We start from the raw sequence: 18,341 nt of genomic DNA, 5'->3' as shown, positions 1-18,341 counted from the left end.
GGACTCTAGATACAATGTAAATGCTAGTTTCATGCTTTTGAACATAAGTTTTTAAGTTCCCTATTTAAGCGATCTCAATTTCAATCCCCCACCTAATGATTTTGTCTTTTCCTCAGCCAAGTCCCGTTCATCTCATGTGTATATGTATGTTTATGTATATTATAAATGATGTGTGTATATGGAATGTGTATGAAAATATATATGTGCATGAATCAAGTTATAATATACATGCGTATAAATGAATAATTGTATGAGATTATGTACGTGGATGAAGGTAACATTACGCATCAAACTGATGAGGAGGAAAAGAATAAGAGCTTAAGGAGAAGAATGGATCTAGGATGCGTAACCACATCGATCAAGCTTGGTTGAAGGACATGAGACAAACATAAAATATGTACCCACAATGTCGCATAGTGCCAGAATGTAATATTATGTCATGTTATACCGTGGTAGTTCAATCGTGGATTTGAGGAAAGTAGCTTCTATAACCTCACCTATAGAGTTTCAACAGTGCCTCGAGATGTTAATAGCAAGGAACCAAAGACAGTACCATCAATATGTACGAAGGGATTTGCAACGAAAGCAATGATGAATACAGAGGTTGTGGTTAGTAGCGCAGGAATGATTAAGACACCGAACCATCCGATGTACATACGATACGATTTTCAGTGCTGGTGATCCAGTCTCAGAAGCGACCCCATAGGCTTGCCCTTTACCGTCTTTCTAAAGTTGCCGTCATGAAGGAGGGGCATCTGGTCCCCTCCCTTTATATAGCACAATTCCTACGACGCTCAATCCACCATATGTCCCTACCCTTAGGATACTTGGTGTGTAAGGTTATCAATGCCTGTATAATGTGTTTGTATGTATATATTAGATGTGATATCATATATCTATCTATCTATCTATCTATATTATGTGTGTGTTTGTATGCATGAGTGAATGGTAGGTATGTGTAATGTAATTATGTATGCATGTATGAAATATCAATGAATGTATGTATATACTTGTATTCGTATCTATGTGTATGAGTGAATATCTTGAAACCTACGCACATGTGTGTAGGTCATTTGGTAAAGAAATTGGAGGATAGTTGGGGTTGCTTTGACGTGGTCTGCTCTTTTTGATGGTGAGAAACAATCAAGTGAATGAGAAAAGGGGGATTACGGGTTCCCCTTCCCTTATAAATTTATTTTAAAACTTTTTTACCCTAATGTTTGGTATTGCGTTTCAGTATAAGAACGTCACTAACTTTTGGCAAGCAATGCGAAACAAACGTCTTATTAGTGATTCATGCTTTCTAACCTTCTTGTTAAAAAGGGCATGTTGCTTTGTGCCCTCTTATGTAGTAGTGGCCCCACATCCACATCAAGCAAACCCCCCAAAATATCGAAGTTTCATCGACATTTACAATGAGCTCAATGATCTTGAAGCCCATATCATGTGGACATTCAAATGACGTTTCTAGATGGCCAACTTGAGAAAGAAGCCTAGATATAACACCCACAATCAAACTCATATTCCCAACTTATTTTAAGTGGATGGGTTTATAATCCCTCCTCTAAACTTATAAGTTGGACTAACTTCACTTATGGGTAGGGAGGAGAGTGGATAATCGTAAATATACTAATGGCTATTATTATACACTAGGAGGTGGAACAATGCTTGCGGTCCAAGAAACAAACAACAATTTCGGTGTCATCAACCAAACTACAATATGTTGCAACTACAATAGTTGTAAGTGAAGGAAGTTGGATCAAAGTGATAAAATGATACATTGGAGCTATAATATTGTAGGAATCGATCATATATAAAGCTCGTTCGAAAACCCATACAACATTCGAAATATCTCTTGTAAGTACCACCTTCTTAGCGACCTAAATGCACAAAAGAAAGACACAATGGAAGTTGATCATAGAATCAACCTCAATGAGGGCCATTTTTGTTTTATAGAGGCACGTTCTAGTAAAAAAACACATATGGAGAACTACAAGAAAGAAGATGTAGGGTTCATTTGCATTCCACAAAGTCAAGAATAGGATATTGGTTGAGGGAGAGTGTGAAATTAAATAAATAGATTACAAATAAAAAAACAAGTTAAAGGTAAAAATATAAAGGGACATAGAGGCTCATTAAAGTTGTGTAGACTTAAGATAAAAGACATCCATCCATATTGGCAAGTTGCACATTGTCCCAATTTGAATTTTGGATCGATGATATATTAAGTTTATTATGTAAAGAGTCTCCATCATACAATCCATTCTTTTTAACTCCTACACGGCCATGCCATGCCATGGCGTGCAAGCTGCAGAAAATCTACATATAGCCAATACTACTACTACTACTATATGTTGAGTCACGGCAAGGCAAGGCAAGCCAAACCAGCATTGCGCTACTTCTTGTCCATAATGTTGCTGCTGCCGCCTACTCTACTAGAACTAAGTCACATGATTAGTGGCATTACCAATTACTTCTCCCTTTGACACAATGCGGACACCGAAGAGCTTCACATCAGAACTGTTATTATTAATCCTACATTTAATAGGCAATAAAGTAGTATTAGGAGAAGTCGTTGCGTCTAGGGTACTAGGGGCTGCATGATGATCTGAATGAAAAGTCTGAGGAGGAGAAACATCATCATATGGTAGGGCTATATGACTTTGTGAGATATGCAAATTGGAAATTTGGAGGTGGGAGCTTATATTACGAGCTGCAGCACTTCTGGGGTCCACATGGGAATCTACCAAGTCTTGAATTAATTCTGCAGCAGCTGTGCTACTGTGGCGGTTGCAACGAGCTGCTGATATGATGTTAGTGGGTGAAGGATAAATGGCCCCCGACTCCTCGGGGCATGGTGGCGCTATGCCTACAGCAGTAATTGGTGGTGGGGCAGCCTGAACTATCTCAACATCTTGTTTAATCCTAAATTCTGGATTGTATCCTTCATGTTGATCCTGCAGATAAGAGATAGCATGGTTGTACAGATTCCGGACACGGTTGATCTCGTATAGGAGCAATGTATTATCTCTTCGAAGCCTGTCGTTCTGCGCCTCCTCTTCCTCCTCCTCCGATGTCATTCTGAGGTGCTGCGTTTGTCCAGCAGCACTGCCTGTCAGTGGGCTACTGCACGATAGAATGGAATCCATCTTAGTACCATTAGCTGTGTTAAGCATATTATTTGTGGCGCCATGGCCGGAGTGAGTAATATAATAGTTCCCTGGAGCTTCTGCCCATATTGATGATGCTGACTTATAATTATTATTATGAGAATAGAAATGGCCAACTCTGGTGCCCGATGATCCTAACATGAATGCAAGAACCTCCTCATTCCTAGCTATGTCAGAGGAGGAGGAGGAGGAGGAGTTGGAATCATAGAGAAGGTGGTGATGATCATTATCATCATCATAATTATGATAATATATAGCTGGTGGGATGTGGCTAGACGTGGAGGTGGAGGTGGAGGTGGAGGTGGGTACAACTAGTAGCTGGCCTGTGCTGTTGCTGTTGCTGCTGCTGCCTTTGCGGCGGTGGATGTCTGTGAGGAGGTGCTTCTGGCCTTTTCTGAACAAATCGTTTGCAAATTCCCATCTGTCTGGAACAACCTTTCTGAACCCCTGCACCAGCTAACATAACGGTTCATGAGTTATATGTATATATATACAATTGTATATAATTATGTACATATACTACATATATAATATATATATAAATACACATACGGTATATACGGTATGGTACGTATATCATTACCCCACCCAGCCCACACATGCGGCTGCAGTTAATCACAAAATTTAAACGCCAACAATGACACCCAACCAATCCCAGTAGCTAGTACGTTACATATACATATATGTATATACATATTATATACGTATGTATCAATAGACATCCGATCCGTATGTAGTAGTGGAAGTTCACATATACATATATGCATACATACATACATGCATATATATGTATACACTAAGCCAAGGTTACATACATATCCCAAAGGTCGGATGTTGTAGTAAAGTAGTGTCTGTCATGGAGTGAGTTATGTATGTATGTATTTCAACCTGTGGGATATGATGACATGGGCAAGTGTAAGTCCTGTGGCGTCTCGCTTTTGCCTTTTCGTAAAGAGTGAATGAAGAAGAAGACGAGACGGAATCAAACACGTTCGTTGTGTATACATACATACATACATCGAATCGAGTGTCCCGAAACCGGGAAATTATTCTTACTTTTTACATATTATTTATTATATACGTACATACATACATACATACATACAGACAGACTGCACTTTAACTAGTCATTCATTTTTTTCAAAGTTTAGCTGGACTTCGATCCAATCAATGCTGCTCTGCTCTGCTTTTGAGAATATGGTCATCATCACTGTCTCTCTCTCTCTCTCTCTCTCTCTCTCTGCTGGTGAACCCGAGAACGTCTCTTATTCTTATGAGACCCAATGAATGTGTCGGCTGCGGCCTGATCTTTTAGTATGTAATGAGTGACTTTCAAATTATATTCTATGTATATAAGAAATATACTGACTAACTAATTCAAAAAAGATGCCGTGACATTAACATCGCGATGTTTTTATGCATATTTTTATTATCACTACTATGTACATACATACTTACTACATGACGATGACGAGACGATTCTTACCACATTGGAGCTAGGAAAGCAAACATTCTTTCCATGTCCAAATAAATAATACAAGATTCCTCATGTGCAGCACCCAATGCGTCCCCATTGCTCAATTAACCGTGAGAGCACTATTAATTTCCTCATGTGCAGAAACCCCACCCCCACCCCAAGGAAGGAAGGAATATTCAAATTTGAACTTACAAACAATACGTGAACTTCAAACCTGACAAACAATACATAATTATTATTTTTATCATGGCCAATTATTCCAATCTTCAAAATTTGCTCAACTACACCTTCCGACAGAGTCATATCACCTTATACATGAACCTTATCATGGCACACTGGTCCTAATATTAGATAATGTGGGATGTGGTGGATGGGAATAGACATATAGACGTATGTTAATATAGTTAAGTCAATTGAAGTAATTATAATTAGCACACAGAACGCTAGTGCCCCAAGCCAACCTAAATAAGATATAGTTTTTAGGGTTTAAGGTTTAGTCCCAGTTCTAATTGATCATGATGACTGGTTATTACTTTCTCTCGCATTCTCTTATCGAAATCAAAACATCCAAAATGTAGTTACATATATGAATGAAGATCATAATGATATAAATATGTCCGTGAAGCTAATCTATCCCCACCCCTCCTTCCTCAAAACACACAATTACGATTTATTTCCATATTCCTAAGCAGTGTAATACAAGTGGGAAGAAGGTCAATTATATTATGGGCCAGGCTCATTCCCTAGTGTTGGGCACACAGAGGTTATTTAAATACGTCCCACTTAATTCATCCGATTCAAAATGTGGGAAATATTTCAGCAGTGCTTATCTTGAGCTTCAAATTAGACGGTTCAGAATATAAGTGCTACTTACATATGTGTTCAATTGACGTACGAAACTTGAGAAATTATTGTGCTTAAAGTAGTTGGGGAGGATTTCCTTGGCGAACTCTGGAGGCCGCCAAACAACAAATGCGTTGTTGTCATCACTCCAAGAAACAATGTGATCAGTTGCCGGATCATCCACGAGCTGATAAGTTTTGATAAGAAACGGAGCTGGAACTGAACGATTTATGGCTTCCATGAAAGGATCCAAAATTTCCAGACTAGGCATATTTACTTCCATATCCATATCCATATCCATTTGTCTGCAATTTGGGCCAAACCTTTCAATCAATTAACTGATCTCGGATTCTTGCATTTTATGCTGCTGAGTAAAATCAGCAATCTGAACCTTGTTTGGTGAAGTTCTGATGCAGCTCGATTTCTAGCTACAGCGCATATTTGATCAGTAAAATTTTCTACACAAACCCCCTAATTATGACATCTTCTGTGCATTTTATAGTAAATAGATACCGTTGTGACTACAGAAAAGAAAAGCTAAGAGAATGGCTGGAGGATGATGAGGACACGACTAACGGTGATGAGAGAGAGAGAGAGAGAGAGAGAGAGAGAGAGAGAGAGAGAGAGAGAGAGAAGAAAGATATATTAACGTCTTCTAAGGCCAAAGATGCAGAACATGGGGCCGAGAGAGAGAACAAGATTAATGCATAATTATTTATTTCTTCCTTCTGTTGCTGCTTCTCTTATAGTTTTAGGCATATGAATTACATTTGGCTCTCCTCTCCGCTTTATTGTTTATACATACCTTGAAAGTGGTGAGTGGGAGATATTCTTGAGATCTATGTGCACCAGGATCAAGGCAAAAGAGCGATTGAAAGAAGAATTTGGTGTTTATATTATATGGATTTGGAATAACGAGAAGTTGAAGGTGTACTAGCATGATGATGATGATGATGATGATTCATGAGGTTGCAGTGGTAATGAATGAATGAATGAATGAATGAATGAATGAATGAATGGGGAGCAGGTCGAGGAGACGTGAGTTTGCATGTGATCGATTGTCAGGGTTTGCATGTATGTAGTTCCAATGGACGCAGTGGAATGCAGATGCGAGGTCCGCCCCTCCTCGGTCTCATCAGGCTTTGGGAGGCCATATTATTCCACATGTGTCCATCTCTTTCTTAACCCTAGGTCAGTCCTCCTTCCACCACCGCATTTCTTATTTTAAACTAACACACTTCTTTGCTCAATAGTTGCCACACACGGCGAATTCTTTGACGACATCATCCTTAAGTTTTCGATCGCATTGCGTTCATACATGTACTCGGGGTTCATGGTTGACCCCTTACTGAGCGATGGGGATCTATTTGAAGAACACATTTCAATCTTGTTCCTATACATCGGCACATTCGACCTCGACATCTTTGACCTGGTTTGTTTTGCTTACCTTGATGATGTCAAGATGTAGGTTGATGAGGAGGAGCTCTAGCTCTCTCAAATATTCCCTATGCTCCAATAACTACATTGTCTCGCTGTCGTGTTAAAGAAATTTGCGTGTCTGGGCAGAACTGTTGGGGTTCTGAACTAAGAGAGCGAGGAAGGAAGGGAAGAATAGGATCGAATCAACAATTGAGCCGAAAGTATCCTAGTAGCCACGTGCAGCTTCTAGCCCTACCCATGAAGACAAAAATCCTTGTAACATTTCGTAGACGTAACCAAGTTAATTGTGCAGACACTTGTTGGAAAGCCCTCAGAAGGAGATTTCCAACGAGCTATAGAATGTCAAAAAATGACGTCAGAGTTGAGAGTTATAAGCGAAATAGCCTACGTAGATAATCTTATTACGTGGAAGAAGAAAGAATGTAAAAGAAGAGAAATTCTATTGCCGAAAAACCCTTTACGAGATATGTGTGTGTGCGTTATATAAAAGCCTGTGGGTCATGTGACACACATGTAGAGAAACTTTGCATGTGCATTATATGGTGCACATGCAATACATTACATGGTTTCAACTATACAATATTTATTCCAATAAAATAATGCATATAAATCTCTAATAACAATAATAGTAAAGAAATTTGAGTCTAGAATGTAAATCAATTCCAATGAGTCAAATTAGGTGGATCTCCAAGGAGTGTTGGGTCATCGAACCAAGTCGGGATGTGTGGTTGTAGCTGAGGCAAGTGTGGAATCGTTGTGGCACCAGTCAGTCACATCCCTTTACAACATGCACCCCCTCCTAACCTGCACATTGTCCGGTATGTGCCAAGTGGAGAAAATTCATCCAAATTCCTCGTTCTCTTTATTTGAACAACTAATGCACACCAATCATCTTCATTCAATTCCGGAATTGACACGAGAGTCATCTTCACCCCCTCTGATCGAAAAGCTAAGTCGTCATTTACATTCTCTTCTAGACCAGTATCTTGTGATGAAACTGCTGTTACCGCTTCTAATTGGATACTTGTAGCTGCCACTTCATGGACCACCTCTTCTTCCCAATTTGAATTAGCTTCCACTAATCCTTCATCTTGCAAAATGTCAGGAACAAGAGAGGCTCTTTGTTTAAAGAGTTTAATCCATTTACCAACAATTGGAATTCGACGAAGAGTTCCATCAAATTCTGATAAAATATATGTTCCATGTCACCGGACTTCTACCACTCGATATGACCCAAACCATTGATGAGAGAATTTTCGAATAGATTTGTGCTGATGTTCGAGACTACTATCAAACACCAAAACCCAACGTCCTTTTTTACTGGGAATATTCTGAAGTCGATGTCTCTTGTCAAATCGATCCTTATTCTTCAATCGAACTTCTTGTTGTTTCTTGGTAGCTTCAGCTATGTCCTTCAGCCTATTTTCTAATTGACGAATTCTAATAGCCAACAAACCTTCACGTTCCATCTTATCTTCCCAAGGTAAAACTCCACTAGTGGGTGTCATGATGACACTCACATCATGCCTCAAAAAGATTTGAACCCACGACCTTGTTGTACACATGTCAAATCCTTAACCATTGTATTAATATTCTCATATATATAATTTTTAGAATATATAATCTAATATCATAGGAATATTATATATAGTACATTCTAGAATAACCTAGAATATTCTAGAGTGTTCTATACACTAGAACCTTCTAGAATACTCTAGAAACCTTCTAGGTTACTCTACATTCTATTACTTATAAATAGGGATCTATCAATCATCCCAAACCTAAATTGGTTCAACGCCATTTTGTAGCACTCTATTGCCTACTCCTTGTAATCCATTGTACTCTGCAATACAATATTTCCTTTTCTCTCTCTTTCACACACACACTCTCTCTCGACAGTGGGAATCATCCGCTCTGTTGACATAATAAGCTTCTGAGCAAAAAGCAGTTTTGATGGCATAAATCCCGTAACAGAGTTGTGAGTGCATCTATCAGCCCAGAGAGCATAAGGTAGCATGTCATGTCACATAGAAATTCGACCATCACATGCTTTGACCAAAGCTTTCACAATTGAACCATGGCCCCTTTCCACTTTACCATTTCCCTCTGGATTATATGCAATAGTCAGAGTCAATCGGATCTTGAATATTTGGAAGAACATTCGAACCTCATGCAAATCAAGCTCCCCTCGATTTGTTACAATTTGCCCAACATTACCATGTCTACAAATTACATCCTCCTCTAATAAAAACTTTAGAACGGCCGATGTAGACTTGTTTCAGAGAGGTCTTCCTTCCACCAAGTTGGACAAATCCTCTCGAGCAAAAACCAAGTATTTCATTTGATTTCGACTAGTGTGCATATGAACTATATCCACCATCCACTTATAATGCAATAAAGGTGAGTACGTCGGATGCAACTCATCTCTCACCCTATCATCAGAATACATTAGCATTCAATGCATGATTCCACATACCTTTGAATATCTGCATACATTCCTTTCCACCAATACCGATCCTTAATCTTCAAAAAAGTGTTTTAACACTCCTTTATGTCCAACCCAATGACTATCATGAAAATATGAAATAATCTTATCTTTCTGAACTTGTAAACTGATAGCTCAAGTTGGAGGATCCTTAACTTTTCTTTGCAAGCCTCCAAAGATAACCATCTGTCAAGAAAAACCTATAAGCCTTCTTCCTGAATAGCCAAAAATCCTTTGGTGTCCAATCAAGGCTTCCTTCTTGTGCTTGCGGGAATTTCCCAATTTGCAGTAACTCCCCTTCATATTCCTCCTCTCTAAATTTAGGCACTTGTACACCAATCTCATTACAAAAGAATCCATTGTCAAAATCATCCTAGGCACCAAGTTCCAAGGCATATGAGGGACAATAAAGATAATGATTGGCTCCACCAGTTGTCGGTCCACACAACCTATCTTTGAAGGTGAAAAAGCAAAGGATTTACCATGTTGAGATAACATCTTCCAAAATTGGGTTTCTTCAGCTCGATTGAGGAAGTCACCCCCTCCTATTTGAAGCTTTCCTTGCAAAGAACAATCTTCCTCGGATCCTGTAACATTGGTTTTTGCTTTCTTCTTTTGAGTTGATCTATGCTATCAGTTGGCAAAAGTTCCGCTATAGGTCAAACTTTCCAATCCAGTGTCTTATATTTTGTACAGACGCGAGTAACCATATCCATCCGATTCTGAAATGTTGCAATTTCAGTATACATATCCATTGAATTGGCCGGAATAAAAATGACTGACCTTCATTTGAATACAAAGAATTTTCCAGCTCCCCAATGGTATCCACAAAGGATAATTCCTCCATAACTCTTGACACTTGATCATCTGGTTCTAGAATCTGATATTTAAAAAACATCACCCGAATGTCTTCCACATTTCCTAGGCTTTTACGATTTAAATCATCAACAGAAGAAAATGAGATTGTTCTGGTATAAGAAACATAAACTTTATTATTGCGGAAACAATTATTCTCATACAGGGACTTCTGTTGTCCCAGACTACTACTGTTTTACAATAGTCCTATCTAAAAATCTTGATAATTTAGAGGATACATGTAAACTATCATTATTTCGTTCATGATTAAGTCAAACTGTCTGAAACTATATTCTCCTTCCACCATCCATATCTTTGATCCTAGCATAGGCTGATCCATCATCCAACACCTTTGTCTCCATGCAGACAACAACCATGAAGGGTTGACCCAATATAACTAGATATGTGGCTGAATCCTGAATAAAGAAATGTTGAAGCACAGTTACACCACCAATTGATACCTCCACATATGGGCAAGCTCCCGATAACTCCTTTGATGACTATGTTGCTACTCGAATCCTCCAATGATGATTAGAAGTTATCAGCCACCCTCCTTGCTTGTAAACATCCAAGGACATGAGGTTGATCTCCAACTCAATATCAATCAAAACCATGACTGCATCCGATAAACCACCAAGTTGTAGTTTCGTTTTTGTAGTTGCCTGAGCCTTATGATTCCGAGTAAAGTGGCTCATCGGAATATTATCTTCATGCTTTAGCACTTGTGTAGATCCTTCTTTTCATCCACCCTCCTTTGCAGACATTGTTGTATCAACCAAAATTCGCTTCCTTCGCACCTTCTCCAGTAAATCATCCTCTACATCCTTGTTGGAGACCGCCGACAAGTCTCCTAATGGAACCGAGATATGTTATTTTAGAACATAATTTTCAATGAAAGAGAAAGCATCTACCTCTTGTTCCAATTCAGTTTGCATCTGGAATGCTGGAGATGACTTCTTGGATGCCTGTACAGGTTTTGGTTCAGCCATTTGTATGTCCAAATTTTGCTTTTCGGATGGAGAATGAAAATCGGCCCTCTTCAGAACTCATTCATGATCCAACTCGTCCTCTCTTCTCCTCTTCTCCTCTACCATCACATCATAATCTGTGGGAATGGTTGGATCATTCCAACTAGTCCTTTGACAACCATCTTCAATACAAATAGTTTGAATAGTGGGATCTTGCTTTGGAATTTCAATTAGTCGAACAATAGCCGAAGTAAAATGGAAAATAGCTTGTGCATGTCGAAGCTCTTCTTCCTCCAAGAGCTTTTTCATGTCACATACATACCAAGCACGGACTGAGACGGAGCACAGATGATGGGGCTACAAGCGACGGGCTATGAACTTGGGGCTAGAAGTGACAAGGTTAGTAACTTTAGAAGTTGTGAGTGACATGAGAGCATGAAGATAGAGATAAAGATGGAGACAAGATGGAATGAAACAAGAATACTAGATTAATGTGTCAATGAATGGCGTTGAATCCCTTGAAAGGGACCAAGGAGGTTACAAGTATTTATATTGTGACTTGAGGAACACGCATTAGAATATTTTGAAGAAAATTCTAGAACCGTTTAGAACCTTCTGGAACTTTCCAGAAATTTCTAGATGTCTAGAGAGTATACCTACGTCAAGTATATCTTATACAATGATATGTAGACAAAGTAAATCTCATACAATGCTCATATCAAGATGGTTGAGCATGACATATTGTTGATGTGAGGTTGCAAATTCAATCCTATTTTATGTCACCGTATCGTGACATATCATTCCTCCTCACCCAAAATTTGTCTTCAGTGGTTGAAGAGTCACAGATGAGTGGATCAACCGATCCTTGTAGAATATGTGGTTCTTCTGCATAGCCTCTTGATGCTCCACACACTCCAATCTTCAATGCTCCAAGATGTCACACCATAAGCATAAAAAATCCTTCGTCAGAAGAGTTCGTCACACTTGTGGCTTATGTTGCACCTTCGACATGGAAGAAATCTTCCACTCCATGAATTGCTTCACCAACTCATCCACGTTACTCAGTTGTTGTTGAGCGGACAAGCTCAACCTCATCTGGGTCGACTAAGTAAGCCAAAGCCGGATTTGTGTCTAGAGAAGAGTGCCAGATTGGAGGGCCAGATCGGAGAGCCAGACCCACATGCGAACCGGTAAGCCGTTGGAGGTCTACACTCCTAGACTACTTGGTAGTTATCCTAGGAGTTAGTGTCAGTAGCTCAGTACGAGCATTGAAGTATTTATCAATACTTCTGCTAGTCCTTTTAAGGACTTGTATAAAAGTGCTCTCTGAGCACATTGTATGTATAGAGAAAATTTTGTAATTTGAGTTTATGCTGTTTTGTTCTCTCTATCTCTCCCACATACTGTGTGTGTGTGTGTGTGTGTAATTCAAGCTCTCCATTAAACCCGAGTTCTATTTTCTGTTGCTATCCTGTTGAGTCGGTTTTTCTAAGCTTTCGCACATTAACTTTCACATGGTATCAGAGCACAAGGGTTTAGAATCCTTTGCTGTCGACAAGCAATTCATCAAAGACAAACCCAAACCTAACACCCGGTGTCGTGAAGAATTCCGGCCATATGAAGAACACGTAGCCGGATGTGTGTGAATGGGGGTGTGCACGGATGCACACGAAATTTGTCTTTATGTACAAACGTGTAAATATCAAGTAGTGTTAGTTGAGTGTTGAGGAATACTAGGTAGAAGTGATTCGATAGGTACTTTAAGTCCACATGGATGGAGAGGAATAAAGGGGATTGATGGGAGAAATTTGGGGTCCAGAGAATCGAGAAACAAAAGCGGTTGTCTTAACAGCTTGATGTAACGGTCTCTCTTTCTCCTTGAGCCATAAAAGGAGGGAGAGAAGAATGAGAGAGAGATGAGGACACGACTAACGGTGATGAGAGAGAGAGAGAGAGAGAGAGAGAGAGAGAGAGAGAGAGAAAGAAAGATATATTAACGTCTTCTAAGGCCAAAGATGCAGAACATGGGGCCGAGAGAGAGAACAAGATTAATGCATAATTATTTATTTCTTCCTTCTGTTGCTGCTTCTCTTATAGTTTTAGGCATATGAATTACATTTGGCTCTCCTCTCCGCTTTATTGTTTATACATACCTTGAAAGTGGTGAGTGGGAGATATTCTTGAGATCTATGTGCACCAGGATCAAGGCAAAAGAGCGATTGAAAGAAGAATTTGGTGTTTATATTATATGGATTTGGAATAACGAGAAGTTGAAGCTGTACTAGCATGATGATGATGATGATGATGATTCATGAGGTTACAGTGGTAATGAATGAATGAATGAATGAATGAATGAATGGGGAGCAGGTCGAGGAGACGTGAGTTTGCATGTGATCGATTGTCAGGGTTTGCATGTATGTAGTTCCAATGGACGCAGTGGAATGCAGATGCGAGGTCCGCCCCTCAGTCTCATCAGGCTTTGGGAGGCCATATTATTCCACATGTGTCCATCTCTTTCTTAACCCTAGGTCAGTCCTCCTTCCACCACCGCATTTCTTATTTTAAACTAACACACTTCTTTGCTCAATAGTTGCCACACACGGCGAATTCTTTGACGACATCATCCTTAAGTTTTCGATCGCATTGCGTTCATACATGTACTCGGGGTTCATGGTTGACCCCTTACTGAGCGATGGGGATCTATTTGAAGAACACATTTCAATCTTGTTCCTATACATCAACACATTCGACCTTGACATCTTCGACTTGGTTTGTTTTGCTTACCTTGATGATGTCAAGATGTAGGTTGATGAGGAGCAGCTCTAGCTCTCTCAAATATTCCCTATGCTCCAATAACTACATTGTCTCGTTGTCGTGTTGAAGAAATTTGCGTGTCCGGGCGAAACCGTTGGGGTTCTGAACCAGGAGAGCAAGGAAGGAAGGGAAGAATAGGATTGAATCAACAATTGAGCCGAAAGTATCCTAGTAGCCACGTGCAGCTTCCAACCCTACCCATGAAGACAAAAATCCTTGTAACATTTCGCAGACGTAACCAAGTTAATCGTGCAGACACTTGTTGGAAAGCCCTCAGAAGGAGATTTCAAACGAGCTATAGAATGTCAAAAAATGGCGTCAGAGTTGAGAGTTATAAGCGAAATGGCTTGCGTAGCTAATCCTATTACGCGGAAAAAGAAAGAATGTAAAAAAAGAGAAATTCTATTGCCGAAAAACGCTTTACGAGATATGTGCGTGTGCGTTATGTGGTGCGCATGCAATACATTACATGGTTTCGACTATACAATATTTATTCCAATAAAATAATGCAGATAAATATCTAATAACAATACTAGTAAAGAAATTTGAGTCTAGAATTTAAATGAATTCCAATGAGTCGAATCAGGTGGATCTCCAAGGAGTGTTGGGTCACCGAACCAAGTCGGGATGCGTGGTTGTAGCTGAGGCAAGTGTGGAATCGCTGTGGCACCAGTCGGTCGCATCCCTTTACAACATGCACCCCCTCCTAACCTACACATTGTCCGGTATGTGCCAAGTGGAGAAAATTCATCCAAATTCCTCTTTCCCTTTATTTGAACAACTAATGCACACCAATCATCTTCATTCAATTCCGGAATTGACACGAGAGTCATCTTCACCCCCTCTAATCGAAAAGCTAAGTCGTCATTTACATTCTCTTCTAGACCAGTATCCTATGAAGAAACTACCGTTACCGCTTCTAATTGGATATTTGTAGCTGCCACTTCATGAACCACCTCTTCTTCAACATCTTCTTCCCAATTTGAATTAGCTTCCACTAATCCTACATCCTGCAAAATGTCAGGAACAAGAGAGGCTCTTTGTTTAAAGAGTTTAATCCGTTTACCAACAATCAGAATTCGATGAAGAGTTCCATCAAATTCTGATAAAATATATGTTCCATTTCACCGGACTTCTACCACTTGATACGACCCAAACCATCGATGAGAGAATTTTCGAATAGATTTGTGCTGATGTTCGAAACTACTATCAAACACCAAAACCCAATGTCCCTTTTTACTGGGAATATTCTGAAGTCAATGTCTCTTGTCAAATCGATCCTTATTCTTCAATTGAACTTCTTGTTGTTTCCTGGTAGTTTCAGCTATGTCGTTCGGCCTATTTACTAATTGACGAATTCTAATAGCCAACAAACGATCTTCCCAAGGAAGAGGTAAAACTCCACAAGTGGGTGTCATGATGACACTCACATCATGCCTCAAAAAGATTTGAACCCACAACCTTGTTGTACACATGTCAAATCCTTAACAATTGTATTAATATTCTCATATATATAGTTTTAGTATATATAATCTAATATCATAGGAATATTCTATATTACTCTACATTCTAGAATAACCTAGAATATTCTAGAGTGTTCTATACACTAGAACATTCTAGAATACTCTAGAAACCTTCTAGGTTACTCTACATTCTAGGATGACCTAGAATATTCTAGAGTGTTCTCTATTACTTATAAATGGGGATCTATCAATCATCCCAAACCTAAATTGGTTCAACGCCATTTTGTAGCACTCTATTGCCTACTCCTTGTAATCCATTTTACTCTGCAATACAATATTTCCCTTTCTTTCTTTCTCTCTCTCTCTCTTGATAGTTTGAACCAATTTATTTCATTTCTTCCTCTTCCACAAACCCTAACAAGTTCTCTTCTTCCTTCTCCTCTCCCCTCGTAAACTATGCAGTTCGTGAGCAAACAGGAGTATATGTGTGTTCTTTTTGAGGTCGACATGCTTACGAATAAATTTGTGGCATTAGAGCATGAAAATCAAAGGCTACTTGGAGACCTACAACATGTGAGCGCCGAAAAAGCTCAATAGTATGAAGAATTATCACAACGGGTTTACCAACTCGAGGCAACTATATTATCATTACGAGAACAAGCATCAGGGGCTAAGAACTCCCCTAAAGAACCAAAGATTAGCCTCCCCGCCAAGTTTGATGGTACAAGGTCTTTATTTCGAGGCTTTTTGAATCAAGTTCGTCTGGTTATTCAACTACAACCCAATCAATATTCAACTGACACTACGCGTGTGGGATAAGTGGGAATTTTGCGATGCGGTACAACGTTAGCATGGTTTGCACCATTTCTCGAGAAGAAATCGCCGTTGCTGGAGGATTTCGAGGCATTTGTTAAGGAGTTTCAAGCTAGTTTCGGAGACACTGATAGCACTAGGACAACGATAAACAAGATTCGAAGGCTCCAACAAGGAGATCATCCCGCGTCGGCTTATGCAACCGATTTTTGTCTCTTGGCATGCTATATCCCTTGGGATGAGGCGGTCTTAATGGATCAATTCTGTGAAGGTTTGCGAAATGATGTCAAAGATCTTCTTCTTACTTTCCCTGAAGATCCGAAGTCGCTTACAGAGGCCATTAGTCGAGTTGTTGGATGTGATAATCGCCTATTTGAGCGATGTTCTGAGTGCCAACAAATGTTACGTAGCCAACCAGAATAGACTTATGCTTCCGTAGTCGCAACACCTCCACAAGTTTCCAGACCCATTACAAGGGATGACCCAACTCCGATGGAAATAGAGTCAAGACAACGTTGTGGGCCTTTATCAGATGCTGAGAAGCAATGTAGTCAAGTGCATCGCCTATGTGTCACGGACAAGTAGACGAGGCTCAATACTAAGAGAGTGAGAGAGAGATCATAGACATGATAATAAAAAAGAGAGAGAGAAAGTAGTCAAGAGAACAAGAACTGAATTATGATTCCGTAACTGGTGTTGTTCACCTTGACTAAGGCCAAGGTGAACCCCTGTATTTATACATGTTTATGGGCTCTAAATGTAGCCCATGCAAAGACTCCTTTTCATGCACAAGATTCTAGAATGTTCTAGCTTCTGGAGCTTTCTGGAAGCTTCTAAAATCCTACATGTAGAATAGATAATCTACAATAATCTAGTAAAGTAACATGATTATGTATCAGATGTATTGGTTAAAACATATCGATTAAATACAATAGGTAAGGAGAATCATGACATGACTGTTGTCATGTCCATGACATTATCCCCCTACTAAGGTCGCCTCCGAAGATGCCTCCCCGGTTTTTGTGGATATTGGTGATGAAATGCATGAACAACATCCAGTGCATTCTCCAAGTGTTGGGCTAGTTCCCAAGTTGCCTTTGAAATGGGATACCCTTTCCATAGGACTAAGTATTGAAGTTGTCGTTGATGCCAACGAGAATCCAAAATCTTGTCCACCTCATACTCCTCACATGTGGAAAGCTGAATTGGAGGTGGAGGTGGAGAGTGTCTGAAAGGACTACACGCTCCGCAAACAACGCTCGGCCACAACTGAGTCTAGCATCAAACACAGAAAAACGGATAATGTACGCACGACACAGTAAAGAGAAGAGTACACAGGATGTTTACGTGGAAAACCCAAACACGGGAAAAACCACGGCAATCCACAGACTGCAAACTATCACTATGTTACAATATACAATAGATGAACACAGAGGCAACAACCTCTTGTTCACTGTCTTCGCCATAGGCGGCGGTTACAACAGAGACAACGTCCTCTTCGTCTCTCACTCACTCACTCACTCTCTCTCTCTCTCTCTATATATATATATATATGGTTGCACTCAAATCTTGCACCAACAAGAATGACAACTACACTACACTAAGTTTGCCCTAAGTCATATTTATACTAATATGACTTTTCAGCTATTTACAAATATAGCCCCAATGGACTCTCAGAAGCATATTTACGAATATGTCCCTTCATCCAGTGAGCACTCCTCACCGGGCCTGCATCATCCGGCTCTTGCCGGGCACTCGTCATCCGGTTCTCCCCAGGCCTTCACCATCCGGCTCTTGCTGGACACTCGTCATCCGGTTCTCACAGGGCCATCACCATCTGGCTCTTGCCGGGCACTCGTCATCCGGTTCTCACTGGGCCTTCACCATCCGGCTCTTGCCGAGCACTTGTTATCCGGTTCTCACCGATCCTTCACCATCTGGCTCTTGCCGGGCACTCATCATCCGATTCTCACCGGGCCTTCCTTGCTAGGTACTCCACATCCGGATTCGGCC

The 18,341-nt window shown here is 40.0% G+C and overlaps 1 protein-coding gene across 1 annotated transcript; it reads right to left on the bottom strand.

Annotated features, from left to right (window-relative positions):
- Nucleotides 1–2,197: 2,197 nt before the first annotated feature.
- LOC147865692 (uncharacterized) lies at nucleotides 2,198–5,965 on the bottom strand. Its single transcript, XM_087317468.1, has 2 exons — nucleotides 5,522–5,965; nucleotides 2,198–3,617 (listed from the first exon to the last, which is right to left on the bottom strand). The coding sequence occupies exons 1-2, from the start codon at nucleotides 5,789–5,791 to the stop codon at nucleotides 2,442–2,444; spliced, it is 1,446 nt and encodes a 481-aa protein (XP_087173594.1). The 5' UTR covers nucleotides 5,792–5,965; the 3' UTR covers nucleotides 2,198–2,441.
- Between the last annotated feature and the right edge of the window lie 12,376 nt (nucleotides 5,966–18,341).

The sequence above is a fragment of the Azolla caroliniana genome, unplaced genomic scaffold, assembly GCF_043228905.1.
Source record: "Azolla caroliniana isolate FFs.n. ecotype wild unplaced genomic scaffold, voAzoCaro1.0.p SCAF_3, whole genome shotgun sequence".
NCBI classification, from domain to species: domain Eukaryota; kingdom Viridiplantae; phylum Streptophyta; class Polypodiopsida; order Salviniales; family Salviniaceae; genus Azolla; species Azolla caroliniana.
Note: the sequence above shows the minus strand (reverse complement) of the source record. Positions and strands in the feature narration are given on the sequence as shown.